At 44.4% G+C, this 19247-nt stretch overlaps 1 protein-coding gene across 1 annotated transcript in view; it reads left to right on the plus strand.

Annotated features, from left to right (window-relative positions):
- The window catches only part of NETO2 (neuropilin and tolloid like 2), a 530310-nt gene that overhangs the window by 280755 nt on the left and 230308 nt on the right, over positions 1 to 19247 (plus strand). Inside the window, exon 4 of the mRNA XM_069607060.1 lies at positions 3206 to 3454. Coding sequence (XP_069463161.1) covers positions 3206 to 3454 — 249 coding nt within the window. The remainder of the gene's footprint in view (positions 1 to 3205; positions 3455 to 19247) is intronic.

Raw genomic sequence — 19247 nt, forward strand, 5'->3', positions numbered from 1 at the left:
TCCTTGAAGGGGTGTACGCAATCCACAAATCCCCATGCAGCCACCCTTTCTTATATCATGGCCATCGTGTGGGCCCTGGTAACCACGGACGCTGTTGACTTTTCCTGTTGCTCAATCCATAGGGCTCGCCATCTTGCAGGCCCAGGGAGATTCATGCAGATCCACCCACGGGCTTGGGCACCGCCCGCGCTAATCACAGCAGAATTCCATGGAAGCCCCATTCTCACCAGGCCTGGGGCTGCCTTCCCACCCCGAACTCCCAAGCCAAGCAGAGACTGAGCGGTAATAAACAACTACATTCTCAGACCTACAGTGTCCAGTAACGGGGTCACATTTTGGGAAAGCAAGAGACCAGGCCAGCTGACCTCTCCAGGATTCACTGTCCAGAAGGACAGAAAGCAAAACAGGAAATCTATGTGACAGTTCAGGGGCTTTATGACCCAGACTATGAGGTGGAGGGTCCTCAGAAAAAGGAAATATGTATATATATATATATATATATATATTGGGAAAGGGTTATGTCGAAAGGTCGGACACCTTCATAGAGTAAGTACTGTGATGAGGACGAGGGATGAGGAGGTAATGTACAGAACAGTACAGGCAGGTTCTGACTAAAGTCAAACAACCTTAGTGGAACAGCCCCACTGAAAGTACTAAATCAGCCTTGTGAATTATACATAGGTCTCAAGCTTCCCATGGCCATGCGTGAGAATGCCATCAAGTCCTATTTTTGCTTGGAATTCTGGGACTAGTTTTCCCATTTTTCAAATGGTAAAGAAAAACCTACAAGGCCCAGAATCCAAAGGGATAAAAACACGACTAGATGGCCTTCTGACAGCATGGTCACGCAAGGTCACAGGGCACGTGAGACCCCTGAATTATACAACTAAATTAACAGAACTAAATACATTTCAAACTGTGTTGATTTAAGTTGGGTACTCAAGCAGCAAGAAAAGGGTGTGGCATTATTTAATAACGACTGTCACTTTCTGATTGGCGAAGCAGCCAATGGTGCACTATGGGAGTTGGAGGACTATTTGTTCTTGCTTCTACAATCACATAAAACACGTACAACAATAAAAGAGGTTGCTTGATGGGAGCCTGCGTGCGGTTCCATAAAACTCTCTCCATTTACTTACTATTTCCTGACCAGCAAATATTACAATTCACCTGGATGTTTTTTTAATCACACTTCTCGTCAAAGCCGTGCAGTTATTTCAAAAAGAGCGCAGCTCCAGGCCATGTAAGAGGAAATAACAGGGCCTCTGGACAATCGCATCAAAGACTCTCGCGCCATATGGACTAAAGAAAGCCAAGCCCAAGCTCCTAGCTCAGGTGCAGAGAAGCCTCCACCAGGCTTAGGGCAGTGGGAGTAGCTGGCAGATACAGTCATGGCCGACACTGCTCAGAGCTACGCTATGCACAGAATCCACCAAGCAGCACAGCTGTAGATCATGCAATAGTATTATGGTGCTTTAGACATTTTTATTTTGGGTTATAAGCCTAAATATTGCATTAGAGTACACCTAGGGAGGAATGGCATTTAAGGAGTGAAACACATCCTGTTGGTGCTGTTTGGTTATTTGCCCACCCATAGACTGCCCGTGGCCATGCTAATCCCTATAGCCATTCCCACCCAATTCCTGCCCCTCCCCACCCAAAACACCTCCTCATGGGAACTCTTTCAGCTCGCTTTAATCAAGCCTTGCCTTCAAACTTTGCACTAAAATTGCCTGCCAGTGTTTCTTCAAAGCAGTCTTCTGAGAGTTAAAGATTTATCTGGAGCTGTAAACCTACTACTGGTGCAATAAAAATGTATTTAAAAGGTGCCTTCAGCCACTTGATTTATAAGCACTCTGCGTTTCCTTCATGGAAGTCCTGTTAAAAACAGGCATTGGCAAAGCCAACAGTTTTGGCTTGTTTATAAGTGCTAGGAAAATCCCAGGCAAAGCTATTCGATGGCCAGTTACTCGCGCCATTTTGCACCTGCTACCATCAGTGGCCAGTTAATAGCACTACGTCTGTGCCTTGCAAGTGCCTTTCCCATGCCCCCACAAAAGCCCAAACTGTTGCCATTGCCAATGCTTGTTTATATAGGATTTTGGCATCCATCTGTATGCATACACTGCTCTCTAGAATGGCACAGCTCGAACTACATATTCAGTGGTATGTGCTCACGTTTAGCTGGGGCGACATGTGCAGTGGCATCTGCCAATGTTAATCTCATGTTGTGCCCGTTAATGATATGAACAAGGTATCCTGGCATTTTCTTGATTTTTGCATATTCATTATTGGGTAATGGGGACACCGGAGACCTTTCTACTATGATTTGAATGGGAGCCATTTCAAGCAAAATTGTTTGATAGTATGATATGATATGATAGGTTATTTATAACGCGCTTAATACCCAGAGGTTTCTAAGTGCGGACCCGGGGATCGAACCGTGTTGCTCCGTATCGCCATGCTTCCAAGGCGAGCACGTTGCCCATGACCTATCCTCCTGAGTTACAATATCCTATTGTGTGTCGAACAGTCAGACTGTGCAAAAAGAAATACTGTATGAACAGGTCATTTCTTAGCATGGCATAAGGGATCATCTAGTCCCAAGTGTCATACACACAACCAGATGGCGCCATAAACTGGCACTGCCACTCTGATTCCAAAATATCTGTGCAGCTCTAGAAACACAAATTGACACCAGATGTGTACTGCCAGGCGCGTCACGCCTGCGTGGTCTCCGTGGCAATGTGAAAACAGGTATTCTCACTGGTCTCCAGCTTTGCCACGTGTGTGTTCTTGAAAAATGCACAGGTCGTTGTGGGCATATGAGTTCTGATTAATCATGAGATTTCCTTATATGAAGATGTAGAGAAATGTGTATGATGTCTCCTATATGTATGCCATTTTCTCCACATTTTCCTCTCCGTGGTCTGATCTTTCGCCAGCATATCCTCTAAAATTCTATCCGCCGCAAACTGTGGTGCCCCCTTCGGAGCAATAAATTCATCGAAGCAGTAGGATAGGGTATTTAATGTCATTATTTTTAACTATCTTGTAAAAAGTGTGTTCATTTGCTATTATCTTAAGGTTTCTCACATCAGGTAACCATTGTATTTATTGCAGAGTCGTCAAAAAGGTGTTAACAAGTGACCCTCAACAGCACATCTGAAATGCTAACCACTGTGCAAACTTTCTCTGTTCGCAGCGGCTCCTCGCCAAAGAATAGAGCTGACATTTGACGATCCCTATCACATCGAACCTTCTTTCGAGTGTCGCTTCGATCATTTGGAGGTCCGCGATGGCCCTTTTGGCTTCTCCCCGCTAATCGACCGCTACTGTGGTCTGAAAAGCCCGACACTTATAAGATCCACGGGGAGGTTTATGTGGATCAAATTTTCATCAGATGAAGAACTTGAAGGCCTGGGATTTAGAGCAAAATATTCTTTCATACCCGGTAAGTTGTTCAGACGGAAGCGCACAACATTCATGTCTCAGAATTAACTTCCTCGGAATGCATTTGGCAGTCACACTGCATTAATATTTCATACACTTTAACAGGTGTAATTGTCTCCGGAATGTTCAAGCAGCCCGTATCCTTCCCCTTAATTTTTCCTAGTGCATGATTAAATCTACATCAGTAAAAATGAAAGTCCAGGAATGTCGCGTAATATCGCTGAAATATGGCAATCATAAAATTGTTTCCCCGAACGTCAGGTCTGTAGCTCTCCTTTCATTGCAGCGTGGGGAAGCTGTGTTAACATGCTAAGTGGAAATTTATGGAAATGATAAAATGTGTGTGAATTGCTTTACAAGATAAAATGGCTGCCCCGGCAATAAAGGTCAACATTATCCGTTCATGGAGAGGTCTATTTCGGGTTCCGCAGCAGGCTCTCACTCGTGATGAGCGCCAATAGCATTCATGTTGTGTCTTTCATCTGAACTGCCTCTCCGTGCGACTGCCAAGGTTAGCGCATGTGGACAATAGACGACGCTGTTCTGATATCTCATTCATGTACTGCACCAACTACATTTTCAATCCATTTGCTCTGTTGGATGTCTGCACCTGCGTCCCAGCCCTATCACAAACTAATTATGCACCTAACCAAGCAAAAAGGGGGCTTCCATGTACTCAGATCTATGTTATCACGTGTTGTTGCAAAGGATGAAGCCCTGATGGAAGTCCCTGAAGACCTCCAGATGGCCCATGTACTGCCAAAGGAGCCGACTCCGGGTCAGCGTCAGTCCCCACCAATTATGAACGCTTAATACTGTAATGAACAGGTTCTAATGTACTCAGCTGAAATGTTCTCAATATGTTGCCCAACCGTGAAGATAGTGGCACTCAGAGGCGTTTCTAGAGGGAGGTTGAGGGGGTTATAGCCCCGGGTCTTTTGGTTGTAGCCTCGGATAGAAGCTCAGGGACTACAGCCAAAAGGCTAGATAGCCCCGAGTCCCGACAGTCCCAATATTAGAGTAGCCCCAGGTCTTTTTCAGAACAAGCAATCCCCTGGTGGTACAGCAACCCATTATCAACCAGGCCGTTTTTCCTGCTAGCTGCACTGCCCAGTTACAGAGAAAGCAACTGAGAATGACCAGCACAAGAAGCACAAGATGGCCTTTTCTAGGAGCGTTGTTGCGACTGCTCCGTCCCACGTCATTTTCTATGGGTGATTCACAACCCCACTAACAAACATTGTAGGAGTTTTCCAAGGATGGTGTATCCTTTCTCACATCCCCTTCGGGTACTCCTTGTTGGTGATCGAGCAGTGAACATCTCTGAAGTCTCCTTCTTTCTGAGTTTCACCCGCTTTTGATTCATGATACGTTCTGAATACTCCTACCTCCTCTTCTCACTCCCAACCTTTCTACTGCCAAACCCATTTCTAATGTCAAAACCCCATCTGAAACCCATTGCCTTCAGACTCTGTTTCTGACTTGCAGAACCTCTGACTCCTGCCCCGCATTTGATTTCCACCCTCTTCTCATACTGCCTCTGGCACTTGTTCTGGCCACACCTGTTGTGGTACTCACCACCTCCATTGTGCCCACCTGAAAGGTTTCTGTCTACGCTGAGTGTCAGAGTTCAACATCGTCTGTACGGATTGCCCTAGATACCTTCTACCAATTGGCCCTCTAGACCGCAGAGTAGACTCACCAATCAGCTGAGAGAAGGCATAGAGGATGCATACTTATGGAGTCACTCCCAGGAATAGAAAGCACAGCGTCAATAACGAAACTCCATATAACATGGAGTGATTGTTATGCAAATATGCATGGATATGGATAGTATCAGTAACGAGGATGATGAAATAAATCCGGGAAAGATAAGGAGAAAGGAAAAGAGTAAATAAAAAGAAAGGTAGGAGAGAGTTCTCACCTAGCGTCCGCAACAGAACTTGGCCGGACATGAACTTGGGATCGCAGTGAACAGCAGTCCACACAGTTCTGTGGAGCACTTGCTGGAAAACACATGTGAAGAAGCCAAAACCCAAAGCTACAAGAGGATGCAAAAGGAGTCCACAGCAGGCCAAAGAGGGAAAACATGGGATACAGCCACTAGTCAAGATTCAAGACAGAGGCGAACTAGCGGTCAGAAATAGCCAAAGTGTAGCAGCCACGGAGAATCCAAAGCAAGCTATAAGAAAGTCAGTCATTTGGAAGCCAATACATCTTGATCAAGATGGTGAGTATGGTGCAGCCAGAGACGGAACTCTTTCTGGAGCTTTGCCTTGGTAAGGTTCAAGATGCTCACGGTCAAAGAGGCACATGAGCATAACAGAAAAATGGAACCTTGGGGATTGTAATTCTTTGTATCCGAACGTTGTGTCCCCATGATAAGAGGAAAGACTCGACGACAAATGCATTTGCCACTTAATTGATCAGCAGGGTTCCTAAGATAGCGAGGAACTGCTAACAACAGGTAACACATAATTCCATCTTGTTAACAAATCTAGCAACCTGGGATACTCAGTGAGCTGCCTTTATGTGCCTGGAAACGCATGCAGGGAGGATGGAACTCTGAGCCCCCCTCCTGCTCTCCCCAGGGGGAACCGCCAACACCAACCCTGCACTGTCTCAGACTGGGTCTCAATCCATGATCTAAATTGGCACCCAAAACAGAAATGATTCACACATAACTTTAATTAAAACCCTAAAATCATCTTGACATCACAATTGTTATAAAATATATTAATACCAGCAATCCATAAAATACAAATCCCTATAGCATCCACCAATTTTCTTATACAAAGTTAAGATATGCATTATTAAAATGTTATATACATTAATATTACTCACTATAATTCGTTGGCAATAACATATTTTTAGGCCTGATTTTACTTTACACTTTTTCTCTTTGGAGCCACACTCTTTGAAGATACTTGGATATAAAGTACACTGAATTTACATCAGCAGTGCTTTTACAAAATGCAACTGCTGTTTCCCTCGTTCTAATGTCCATCAGGCGAATAAGCGGCAGCAAATAACGTCTCCTCAGCCCATTATACCCTGGGAAGAATATCAGGAAATGTGTTATTGATTCATCTACGTTCCCACCAAATTTCCATTGTGTGTCTATTGTACTTGATCATCTTGCCATGAAGACGGCCACCTTGAGAGTATTAGTGCGTAGTTGGAGGAATAAGGCTCAAGCATAAGTGGGTGCACACAATCCGGGTAGGGTTCAAAGCCCTCTAGTTGCTTAATCAAAACTGAAATAAAAAAAACAGGGACTTTGGAAGTTGCACACCAAATACAGACATTTCTGTGTGGGTAACAGCACATAGAACAAGCTAATTTTGCTTGTGTTTATTCTCAGCAGAGGGCTTATCAACCTTTTGTCATTCTGTGTGCCCTTGAGAAATTGGTTTTAGGCTGACATGATACTTGGAGATTCACAGGTGCTCAGCCCCTCATCTATCCATATATATAAAATGCTTAGATATGTTTCTGAACTCAGCAGATGCAATTTATCAGTGTTAGGTTGCCCTCTGCTGTCCAAATGGCAAAGTGCACCCACTTCAACAACAGCAATCCTTTCAACACACAGATGCAATCTAACAGTGTTAGGTTGCCCTCTGTTGTCCAAATGGCAAAGTTCACCCACTTCAACAACAGCTATCATTTCAACAAACAGAATGAGCACGGTTCTACACGGTCACCTTCACTATCCACTATCGCAAACATTCGGAATAATTTCAAGTTACTTTTTCCACCCCCACTTCTCTTTGTACAGGGAACAGTGGTTCCAGTGTCAATGAACAGTTAATTGCCGGCTCAATGTTTCAGTCTCAAAAGAGTGAAACGCTGCAGGACAAATGTCTCCTCATGAGCTTAAACTAAGTGCTGTGATTATGATACAACATCTTATGCTATCACAGGCATTTTGCAAAGGAACAAGTTTGATAATTACGCATCTTCAAAGACACATCGTAGAGGCCAGTGTGACCGCTGGAACTTAGATACTTTTCTTATCCTTTGCATACCTCTCATTCCATCTGATACGTTTAGCCTTTTCAATGACCATTAATAAGTCACAGAGACCTACGCCCCTACCAGGAAGCGATCAGTGGTAATTCCGATATTTAAGAAGGGGGACAGAAGTGACCCTACGAATTACCAACTGATATTACCCTTTCAAATATGCTAGAACAGCATATGTTACGCCGGGAACAGCTGGTATTCCCATAAAGGGACAACGTATGAAAGGAACTACATGCAAAGAAGCAGCATCATTGACAGCACTAGAAGTACACTCCTGGTTTTAGTTCAGGTTCATCGCTTACATCGCAAATATTTCATGCTCTATAAAACCCCTCACAACATAACATAACATAGTAACACGCTATGTTTTCTGACTCCCAATGCTACTCAGTTATACCACATTTAATTACGTTCCAGCATTCAGGAGATCTGACACAAAATAATCCCTTCTAATTGAGAAATAAAGCCTGTACCAAAAACACAGTATACACTTCAATTGTCCTTCTGATGCTCATGTTTCCTTCTCACGCTCACCTCTCCTTAATCTCACCTTGCCATCTCAGCTGCACCTCCTCTGCTCACTCGCACTTATTTCTTTTAGTCTCACCATCTCTTCCCCCTCTCAGCTCTCCTTCTAGCTCCATCTTCTTTGTCTCGCCCCGTAACGTTTCCTCACACACACACGTTCCATTTTCCTTCCCATATCACCCACGTTCTCACCTCCCTTACTCAATCATTACCTCTCTGTGTTACCCGCACCTCCTTTTCTCACTCTCAGACTCTTATCTGTACTTCTACTCTCACACCTCATTAGCACTATATCCTTCCCTTCTCGGTCTTTCCACTCCTCCTCACTCCCACATTTCCTTATCTCTCACCTCTTTTTCTCACTCACACTTCCCTTCTTTCAATCATATAGTTGGAGACATGAGCAAGGGCTCTTTCCATTGGGTCTCAGCTTCATAATCCGACTGTAGAGGGGCAATGCTGGTCATTATTGGAGCTCCTGTTGAAGCCAGGCCTCTCTAGGCTGTAAGGGTAGTAAAGGAGGAGAGCTACAGGTTGATAGAGAGCAGGAGTGTTGACATCTGCTGAGGGTTCATCAGGATTGATAGAACAGTAGCTATCATGAAACAGGAAAGACCACAAGCAAACGGGAGGGATTAAAGATGGCAGTAAGATAGGAGCAGCTAAGAGGTGCAAGTTCCTTGACCCTCTGTGGGGAAAACTGGTTAACTGGGGTAAAAGGTTGGTTGGCTGTCCTCAGGATGGCTGCCAGTTCAGTGGGAGATTTTGGTGTGAAGAAATGTCGGTGGAAAATGGCGCTGATAGTGGACAAGGAAGAAGCAGTGTTGGGAGGGATAGGAAAGGGGTAAGACTGTCCTGGAATTTTGGACATCTTAAATTAGTAGTACTGGGCTAAGTCCTTTGCAGAGAGTCTACAGGAGAATGATAAGGGGTATGTGAAAGCCATCACAAGTTGGAGTATGTAGGAGAGTGAAAGCAAAGTGTAGTGATGAGGTTAGTGAAGGAGGGCAATTTAGCTGAGCCTAAGGCCATAGTGAAGATGGGCGAATTGAGGGTGCTGCTCTGGCGCCGCTCGTGAACGTAGTCTTGCATGTCTGTTTTGAGCAGATAGTTCTTAGGCGTGATCCAGGAACAGGCGGTAAATGTTTGAGAGGAACAGTGGGTCTCAAAATATGAACTGCCGGCAGGTTCTGGAGGCTCGGCAGCTTCTGGAGATAGGAGTGAGGACTCGACTTCAGTAAAGTATGCGGGCCAGGGATTCCGATTTAAATGTACGTTGGTGGAGGTGGGAGGAACAGTAATACTGTAGTGAAGGTGGCATGGTCAGATAGGTAGGACTCCATAGTGAGATTTGATGCAGTAAGTGAGGACGAGTGGAGGACAAGGTGCCCTGGGAATGAGTGGGTAGGCTGTAGAAGGAGTTAAGTGAGAAGTCAGAGAGGGCTGAGTTGGAGTTGCTAGGTTGCTAGGTAGAGGGAATTTTGGGGAGGTGGAAGTCACCTTTGAGCAGATTGTGATTTGATTTGGTAGGAATATGGTCAAAGAGAAGGGCGAGATTGGAGAAAGAGATCAGGGGGGCCGGGGGCTAAAAGAACAAGAGATTAGTGAGAGAGGTGGGCGGAAGGAGTTGCCTGAAATTGAACTCAAAATAGTGTTAGGAAGTCCAATGATGGAAGCGGGACATAGAGCTGAAGCTGTCAGAGTGCATGTGAAAGGCAGCGGGGCAACGAGTGTCCTGGGTGGGGATCCAGGTATTGGTGACACCCATGATGAGTGGGGTGCTGTGAATGTTGAAATGATCAGTAAGGGAGTTTTTTTTTAAATTTGATAAATGTAATTGCTTGAGTCATTTGCTGAGCAAATAATATACATGTGTGCTCATGAATATTTTGTTGTTTTTTAATTAATATTTAAATGTACTACTGTGAGGTACCTTATTTTATATATAGGTCAGTGGTCCGGAGTCCATAATAAAGGTATTGTCTGAAGCTTGTATTTAAGGTCTGATGCCATGTCCTATAAAGCTGTCCCACAAAGCTGTTAAAGTGTTAAAATGGTGACAGACTTTTTTTGCCTCTTATTGTAGCCCACCACCTTCCTGTCCATATCCCCTCTGACTTTTACCAGCCTTTTTAACTCACACCTGCTCAGACCCTCCTTTTAGACTTTTGTCCTCTTCTGTCTGCTGTCCCCTGTAATGTACACCCCTTTTCATTCCTGTTACACGTGACTACTTTATTGTACAGCAGTGTCTCTGAATCCCATTCCTTTCCATACATGCTCCTTTTTACTCCCACCCATACCTTCTCACAATTAACCTGTCCAACGTCTATCACTTTTGGCTTTTGAACCTGCCACATTCCATTCCAACTGTCATCTGATTCCCGCTGGTCATAACATCCACCACTTTCTCTCCCATTCTTTTTCTCCTTCTCTCACATTGCCCCTGCAGACTCCCTCTCATCCCCACTTCCATCACTTCAATTCCCAGTCCTTACGATTCCTGTCCCTTTTCATTGCAACTCCTTCTACCATGCCACTTCTATAACCTTCTTCTTGAATTTTTCTCTCCTCTGGATCTTGTCTCTTTTGACACCCTCGCCTCTTTTTTCCCATCAATCTCTTACTTTTCTGCTTTCTGTCCTTTTAGACCCTCACATTTTCACATTGTACTTTTTGACAGTGACCTTACTGGCCCACCCAGAGCTTGAAACTGTATTTCAAAGTTGGGAGTACATTACTTTGTCTGTTTTGATTTGTTTTCCATGCTGGCCATATGTGAAGCCATATGATATCTGTTTTTCTTGATTCAAGTGAATAGATTTTGTTATTTACGTTCTAACTTGACATTTCTGTATATAAAAGTGTAAATGTTTTGAAAACTGACTGATTTATTTCAGCATGTAAGGTGTGCAGGGGACGGGAGTGTCTTTAAGTTTAGACATTTTTTGGTTTTATGTTTAACACAGGCTCCAGTGTCAGGGCGTGTATTCCTCCTCAGCACCCACAACTGTTTAAAATTATTTTCCAAAAGTTTGTATCTTTTTTCTGTGAATTAGGTGTGCTCATATTGACATTACTTCTGACATAAAGCAAGCCTGATTAATCTAGCATCGATATAATGACATGTCACCCTTCTGTTGATTTTTCTCCCACCCGGTATGTTGTGTATGAACCTATGTTTTAGAGTATTACTATGCTGATGGGAATTGTAGTGCAAAAGATCTAGAGAGGCAAAGGCTGCATAGGTCTGGTCTAGAGGCATGGGTGGGGTACATTCCCTTGTTTGACAAGCAGTCACTGCAATAATGTGGCTAAAGGAGAACATATTCTTCACCCACATACGGGTACGAAAATTAAGCTTCGAGATTTTGCCACATGCAGATCCATAGGGGTGATATATAGCATTAAGTGCCCGTGTGGGTTGATGTATATTGGACAGACAGCCAGATCGGCTCGTGAAAGATTGACTGAGCATAAATCCCATATCAGATGTAATAATGTAAAATCTTCAGTAGCTAGACATTTTAAATTGTTCAGACACACTATTGCGCAATTAAGGTTTAATGTTTTGGAGGTGGTGAAGAAACCCCCTAGAGGAGGTGACTTCACGAGAATGTTGTCTCAGAGAGAGATGTTTTGGATTGACCTCTTGGATACTGTATCTCCAAGAGGTCTCAATGAGGAGTTCTCCTTGAATTGTTTTATTTAGGAGAATTGGTATGGTTGGAAAAGGAAAAAGGTTCATGTCTCTAAATATGTATAAATAGATGAGGTCTAGGTCTCACGTAGTGGTTTGTTTGCTCCCAGAGTTGTATACTGGGTGATTCCTTCGAGGTGAATGTATGAGTTGGTGGTTTGTTAGTTCAAGATCAGCACGAGTTTGTAGGTGTTCAGCTCCTAGGTTTTAATTTCCCTGGTTGGGTATATATTGGTTTATTTTAGTCACTATGAATTTTGTTTTGTATTGCGTTTTTCTCTAGGTATTTTATTTATGATTAGTAGTTGAGTAGTATTTTGTTAATGCATTAGTTTATAAAAAAAAATATTTTGAGTCTTTCTTCTATGTTGGTTCCTCATTGGAGACTTGTTCTTCTCCTTTTTTTCCCCCCTCCCCTTGTTTTGTGTTTCGGCACTATTTAGGTGAGCGGTTATCATTTCGATTGTTATTGGCACTTTGTTGTTAATTTTTTGTTAGGTTTTATCATTCCATTGTTTTTTTTAAATGTGCGTGCATGTAGGGCTAGGTAACATGCAGTCTTTATTTTTTCATTTGCTTTTGGTGTTTATTCTTAAAGTGATCTTTATTTTCCGATTACATGCAGTAGCAGACTTTAACTTCTTTTTGCGGGCAGGTTTTCTTTTTCTGCGCGCATTTAGAAGCATACGGAGTCGGCATCACCCGATAGTATTGCTGATTATCAGAGGGTCATGTGACTTTGTCATGTGACCACTCGGAACCAGCATAAATAACGTTAAAAACTGCATACGCGGTTTGGAAGCGGTGTGGGTGAATGCGAGGAGAGCCGGTCTACTTTAACGTGGAACGGGGAGTCTCATAAGGTAAGGTTTGGTCCTTTGGGCGGTTTTTTAATGTGAGAGGTGTATTGTGTTTAAAGGGATATTAAGTGTTCAATTTTATTAGTTTCACAGTACGATTCTACAAAATGCAGGATGCCTCACGTTTGATGCAGTATTTATCACGCCCTGCAATAATCTGAAGTTAATACACTGTGATAGGTTGGCAGGAATATGCCATAGGTAAATATATCACTGTGGAGGTTTGGTTAGATTCACAGGCTTGGTTTTCCTTAAGGTGGGGTGATTTTAATTTAGAGGTTTCAATAGAGGTGGTGGCAGTAGGTGTATTTTGATTTTGGTGATTTTTGTTTTGCACGGATGGGCCGTTGGTTTGATTTAGGTGCACTTGATTATGGTTTCAATTCAGTCTTTAGTTTTTTTTAGTTTAGTTTGTTCATTTGGTGTTTATATGTTTTGACATTTTAGGGTTCTTTAACCGCACTGTTTTGAAGACGACAGAAGGAGTTTCCGCAGGGATTCTGGTCTCTGTGCACGCTGTGCACAGACGCACACTTAACATTTTTTGGCGTTACTTTCTTTATAAGGTACATAAACATGTTTTATTACTTAGGTATAATTCACTTTGAGGTTTTCCTTTGGAGTGACACAAGTTTCATTACTGTGATTATGCTACCACTTTACATGATCATGTATAACTTCTTTTGGATTTGTGTGTAGACATGACATTTAATGCATAGCTTCAGTAGAATCTGTTTAGGCAGTTGAAATCTTGAGTAAGCGATGTTATGAGTGTTCATTCTATATATATCTGTATTTGCAGATCTTCTGCTCCTGAAGAAGGGGTTATTCCCCGAAACGCGTAGAGCTTGAAGCGTATTTCAAAGTTGGGAGTACATTACTTTGTCTGTTTTGATTTGTTTTCCATGCTGGCCATATGTGAAGCCATATGATATCTGTTTTTCTTGCTTTATGTCAGTGCAGAAATATCAGTTTTAAAGTGATGTTTTTCTGTTTAGCTTTAAACAATATAATTATTGGCTTGACCAGATACAGATAGTTATCGGGTTGGAAAATCAGTGGCTCATCCGGTGCGACCCTGGGACTTCTCGGATGGGGATTATTTGAGGAAACTGGGTTTTCGCGTCCACTTGGATGGTTCAGGTATTTCGGGGTGGTGATACCAAGGGATCCCGGGTAGCTTTTTTGTTGAGAACTTTCCCCCGCTTTGGGATAAGGCACAGGTGGATCTGGATCACTGGGCCAGGCTAAATCTATCTTGGATGGTGCGGTTGAACTGTATTAAAATGGTGATGTTCCCGAAATTTCTTTTTTTGTTTCCAGATGCTCTTTATAGTTCTACCATCCTTCTTCTGAGAGTCTGTTAAAAGGAGAGTTCTGACATTTTTGTGGACCAGGGCTAGACCTAGAATAGTGTACAGGGTACTCACGCTCCAAGGGGACGAGGGAGGGTTTGGATTCCCAGATCTGGAGGCATACTACTGGGAGGTCCAATTGCGTATAATGATTGACCACCTGGATGCGGGCTCTCAAGGACAGTGGGTGAAGTTGGACAACATGATATTAAGCCCAGTAACACTGGGTGAGTTGCTTTGGGTGCCCCAGAAGGAGATCCCTAATAGAGTTGTGAAACACCCAATGCTTGAGGTGTTTTGGTCAATATGGAAAGAAGGTGGAGGTACATGAGGCTATCAACATGGCCCTCACTCCTCAGCTGTATCTAATAGCTAAATTCTTACAATTTCAATGTTGGTACGGAGCTGGGCTTAGCCTTTGCTAAACCCAGCTCCGTACCAACATTGAAATTGTTGGGCACTTATGGGAGGATAGGAAGTTCATATCTCTCAGCAGATTTGAGGAGTGCCTTTGCATTGATAAGCTCTTTCCCTTTCGGTATTTTCAACTCATGGGGTCACTCAATGACCCGACATGGGGGACACTTTAAGGAGAGGCCTAACACCTTTGAGCAAGTCATCCTGCAGAATACTGTACCTAGGGGCCAAATAGCAAACATCTACAAGACGTTGATCCAGGCAGAACCTATTCATTGCTTTAAAGCCAGGAAAACATGGGAAATAGACTTGCAGAAGGAAATAACGGATGACCTATGCGTTACCATGTGCAGGAGGGTCTCACATTTCTCAGTGTCCCTACAGTATAGGATGCAGGCGATGGAGCTCATACACTGCTGGCATCACTCACCTGCCATTTTGGCTGGGCTGTACTCTGGGGCAGACTCTCGCTGTTGGAGATGCTGCCGCCTAAATGCAGATTATAATCATATGTGGTGGGGGTTTTCCCCTATACAAATATACTGAGGGAAGGTTCTTTCTTGGATTGAGGGGATTGATGGAATCACGCGACGCCTCACACCATGGTGGATGTTGTTCGGTGTGTATGAGGAAGATGAGGTGGAAGACATGGTGCGCATCCTGTTGGTGGCTCCCATGTGCTGTGTAGCACAGATGTGGAAACGAAATAGAACACCTGCAGAGAAATAATGGGACCAGAAAGTTAGGTCAATTTACGATATGGAATACCTAACATATGTTATGTCGAAGATGAGGCTCAAAGAGATTTGGCTACCCGTTTTTACTAAATATGGGAAATAACCCACTAAACGGAGGGAATCAGACTTTATGATAGATTATATGTATGGTTTTCTTTTCTTTTTTCACTAGTTTTACCCAATCCGTGATGCTGGGGGGCAGTGAGAGGGTGAGGTTGAGAAGGGTTAGGAGTTTTTTTTGTTTTTATGTGTTACACTACATGACATGCTGTAAACTGTTCCAATGCCTGGCTCATTATTGACAAAAAGCCAATAAAATTAGATTTTGAAAAAAAAGTTATTAAGAAAGCGAATGAGGAGTTGAAAAATTAAAAGAAATATCAAAATTACTCACCGTAGTGACTACCTTACTCCTAGTCCATAGTGCCCTTTCCTCCATACTTTTGTGACATTCCGTCCTTCCGAATGGGACCGGAGCACGTTGAACCATCAAACAACAATTTTTTGTCCTTCTTTTATTTTTACGCGGGGCCACAGCACATGGCTGTAACCCCACCTTCCTGTGCTCCTCCCTGCGCATCGCCCTTAGACCTTCTCTATCGCCAAAGTCGAAGGACCATTAGCAAATAGAGGAAACCTTATAGAGGGGAAGGCAGGAAGGCAGGCAGGCGTATGGAGGAAAGGGGACTATGGACTAGGAGTAAGTTAGTCACTACAGTGTTTAACTTTGTTGCACTCCTATGTCCCGTCCCCTTTCCTCCATACTTTGGGGAGATTCCCAAGCACTAACCAAATAAACGGGAGGATGGAAATGACCCTTAATAGAATAGGTTTTTAAGAACTGCCTGGCCAAACTGGGCCTCAACCTGGGAGCTCAGGTCAAGGCAATACTGTTACAAAAGCCGAGGGAGAAGCCCACGTAGCAGCCTTGGCTATGGACTCCCAAGGGACATATTTCTGGAAGGCAACAGCAGCCGCTTTGACTCAGACCAAATGTGAATGAACACCCTTTGTGGCCTGAAGGCCTTGAACTGTATAAACCTCTGAGATATGCAAAGCTATCCATCGTGAAATTGAAGCTTTTGAAGCCGGTTTCCCTTTTGGGTCGCTGAACGTAACAAAATAGTTGTGGGGAGCTTGTGAAATTACTTGTTCTTTGAAGATAAAACTTCAGAGCTCTTCTGACTTCTAGGTTATGGAATACTCTTTCCGCATCCGAGACTGGGTCCGGAAAGAAAACCGGGAGAGAGATTGACTGGTTTATGTGGAACGCCGAGACAATGTTTGGAAGGAAAGAAGGGTGAGTGCAAAGCACAACTTTATCCTTGTGAAAGGTCAGGAACAGGTGTTCGACAGAGAGAGCTTGTAGCTCACTTATTCTTCTAGCAGTTGTAACTGCAATTAAGAAGGCCACTTTCAGGAGAAAAACTGGAGCCCGTATTGGCCAGTAGTTCGAATGACTTGTGACACAGAGCGGTAAGAACCACGTTTAGTTCCCATTTTGGGTGAGGAGGCCTGACCGGCGGAAAGAGGTGAAGGAGACCTGCGAAATGCCTCTTGATTACTGGGTTTGCTAGAGAAAAAGGGTAATATTCTGTTGAAAGATAAGCTGCAATGGCTGACAGATAGGTTCTGCATGATAAGACGTGGATGCCAGATGCTGCAAGGTCCAATATGAATGACAAGACACAGTCAATAGAAGCATGCAGAGGATCACGCTGTTTAGCAAGACACCAATGACAAAAACAAAGCCATTTACTTTTGTACTGCGCTCTTGTGGAAGGCTTACATGCCGCCTGGATAATGCGCATATTATCCTCTGAGAGGTTAAACTGCACTAAGGCCTTGAACTCAGGCACCAGGCTGCCAATTTGAAGGATTGTAGTTAGGGTTGCTACACCTGGTGATTGCTCTGGTGCAGGAGATTGGGGATCTGCGGTAACCTGATTGGGTCGCATATTGATAGGTGCTGAAGCTCAGAGAACCAGAACCTGGTTGGCCGCCAAGGAGCTATGAACAGGTGAGTGCAGTTGGAGGCACTCCTGAGCTTTTAGAGCAAACAATGTATCAACGGCAGAGGAGGAAAGGCAGAAGCCTTCATGTTGTCCCACAGAATCTCGAGGGCATCCCCCAAGGAAGATGCTCCGAGACATCCCTGGAGGCATAGAGTGGCAGTTTCCTGTTGGTTGCTGTCGCTAAGAGGACCACCATCGGAGTGCCCCATATCTGAAAATGTTTGGCGAGAACCTCGCTGTTCACTTCCCACTTGTGATTCGCTATAGACCTGCAGCTCAGGGAATCTGCAGCAGCATTGTCTCATCCCAGAATGTGCACTGCCTGTAACCAGACATTGTGTTGGACTTCCCAATTTCAAATCTGGACAGCTAGATCAAACAGAGGAGGCGCCCTGGTGCCCCCTGTTTGTTCACGTAGAACATAGCCACAGAATTGTTTTTTAGAATTTGCCCTACCTTGTTAATGATGGAAGGCTGGAAAGCTTTCAATCACAGGATAACTGCCAAGAGTTCTAGGTAGTTGATATGAGATATCCTGTCTTGGGGTATCCACGGACTGTAGGCTTCGAGATGACCCAACGTAGTTCCCCACCACAGAAGGGAGGAGTCATTTGTGATTGTGGTGTGTGGTAAAGGCTCCTGGAAGGAGGTTCCCACTGAGAGGTTGTTGGTGGTTGTCCACCATCAAAGATCCAACATCATGGAAGATGGGATCATTATCATTTTGGAGTCTGGGTCCAAAGCTTGGGACTAGCAGCTCTGAAGCGCTAGCTGTGTGCACCTCATTTTGAGTCTTGCAAGAGGCAGAAGTAGAACGCATGAGGCCCAGGAGTCTTTGGAACCACCAGGCTGACCTTTGGGAGGACCTTAGAAAAAGATGTCACGTGGTTGACAAATCTGCAGTTCTGTCCTTTGTTAGGAAAACCCTGGCACTGACAGTATCCCAACAGAAACCTAGAAATATCAGGTCCTGAGCCACCGTCATAGACGATTTCCACCAATTCACCAACAGTTATGATATGATATGGCATATATAACGCGCCTATACACAAGTGTTTCAAGGCGCGACGAGGCAAGGGAGGGGAAACCAGTGGAAGACAGACAACGATCCTACTAGGCCAGGTGTCAATCAGATCGCGCAAGTGCGAAGGTAGGGACAAAGAGTAGAGTGCCAGGGGGAAGGGAAAGGGGAAAGTGCAGTACATGGGAAAGAAGAATAAATACGATAAATAAAACGGCCTGATAGTGGCAAGTGTAAGGTAAGAGCAGACATAAGTGCTGGAAGGGGACTGAAGGGATACAGAACCAGTCCCTAAGTGCAGGGGGTTGCCATGGAGGATGGGGAGGTGTGCAAAGGCGGGACCTGGCCAAAGATCAGAAAGGGTGGCCAGGTAACCAGTGCAGAATTGGCAGGAATTTCAGCAGGCAGAGAAAGCAGAAGCAAAGAGGAAGGTTTGAGATGTTTCTGGAACCGGAGATGGTTCTCCTCAAGTTTCAGGGAGGCAGGAAGGCTGTTCCAGAGGGAGGCCCCAGCCGAGGAGAGAAATTGACCACCAGCTCGTTGCTTGGAGAAGCGGCTAACCCTGACGGAGCTGGAGGTAGATCAGCGAAGAGCCCGAGAAGGAAGGTATTTAGGAAGAGAGAGGTGAAGGTAATGCGCCCCAGGCCCCAGAAGGCCTTATGGATAATGCAGAGGGTTTTGAACTTAATCCTTGCAGCCCCGGGAGCAGAGATTTCAGTCCTGGAGAGATACGATCCCTGGGCTTGAGGCCAAGGACAAGTCTTGCAGTCCTGTTTAGGATAAGTTGCAGAGGGCGGAGAGTAGAGGCAGGCAGATTTAAATAGAGGCTGTTGCAATAGTCCAACTTAGAGAGAACCTGGGCTCCGGAGACGGTAAGCTTATGGGGGAAGGAGAGGAGAGGTAGAATACCTCTGAGGAGGTGCAGCTGGTAGTGTGACTTCTTAGAGACGTTGGAGATGTGAGGAGAGAAGGAGAGTGTGGAGTCGAAGATGACCCCGAGGTTTTTAGCCTTGCAGGTGGGAGCAGGAAGAAGGCCAAGAGAGGCCGGCCAGAAAGCTGAATGGAAGGAGGGAGAGGGAGTGCTGATGAGTAGAATCTCGGTCTTACTGGCATTAAGGCAGAGGTCATTGGC

The sequence above is a fragment of the Ambystoma mexicanum genome, chromosome 1p (genome assembly GCF_040938575.1).
Source record: "Ambystoma mexicanum isolate Mex_15411 chromosome 1p, UKY_AmexF1_1, whole genome shotgun sequence".
Taxonomy (NCBI): domain Eukaryota; kingdom Metazoa; phylum Chordata; class Amphibia; order Caudata; family Ambystomatidae; genus Ambystoma; species Ambystoma mexicanum.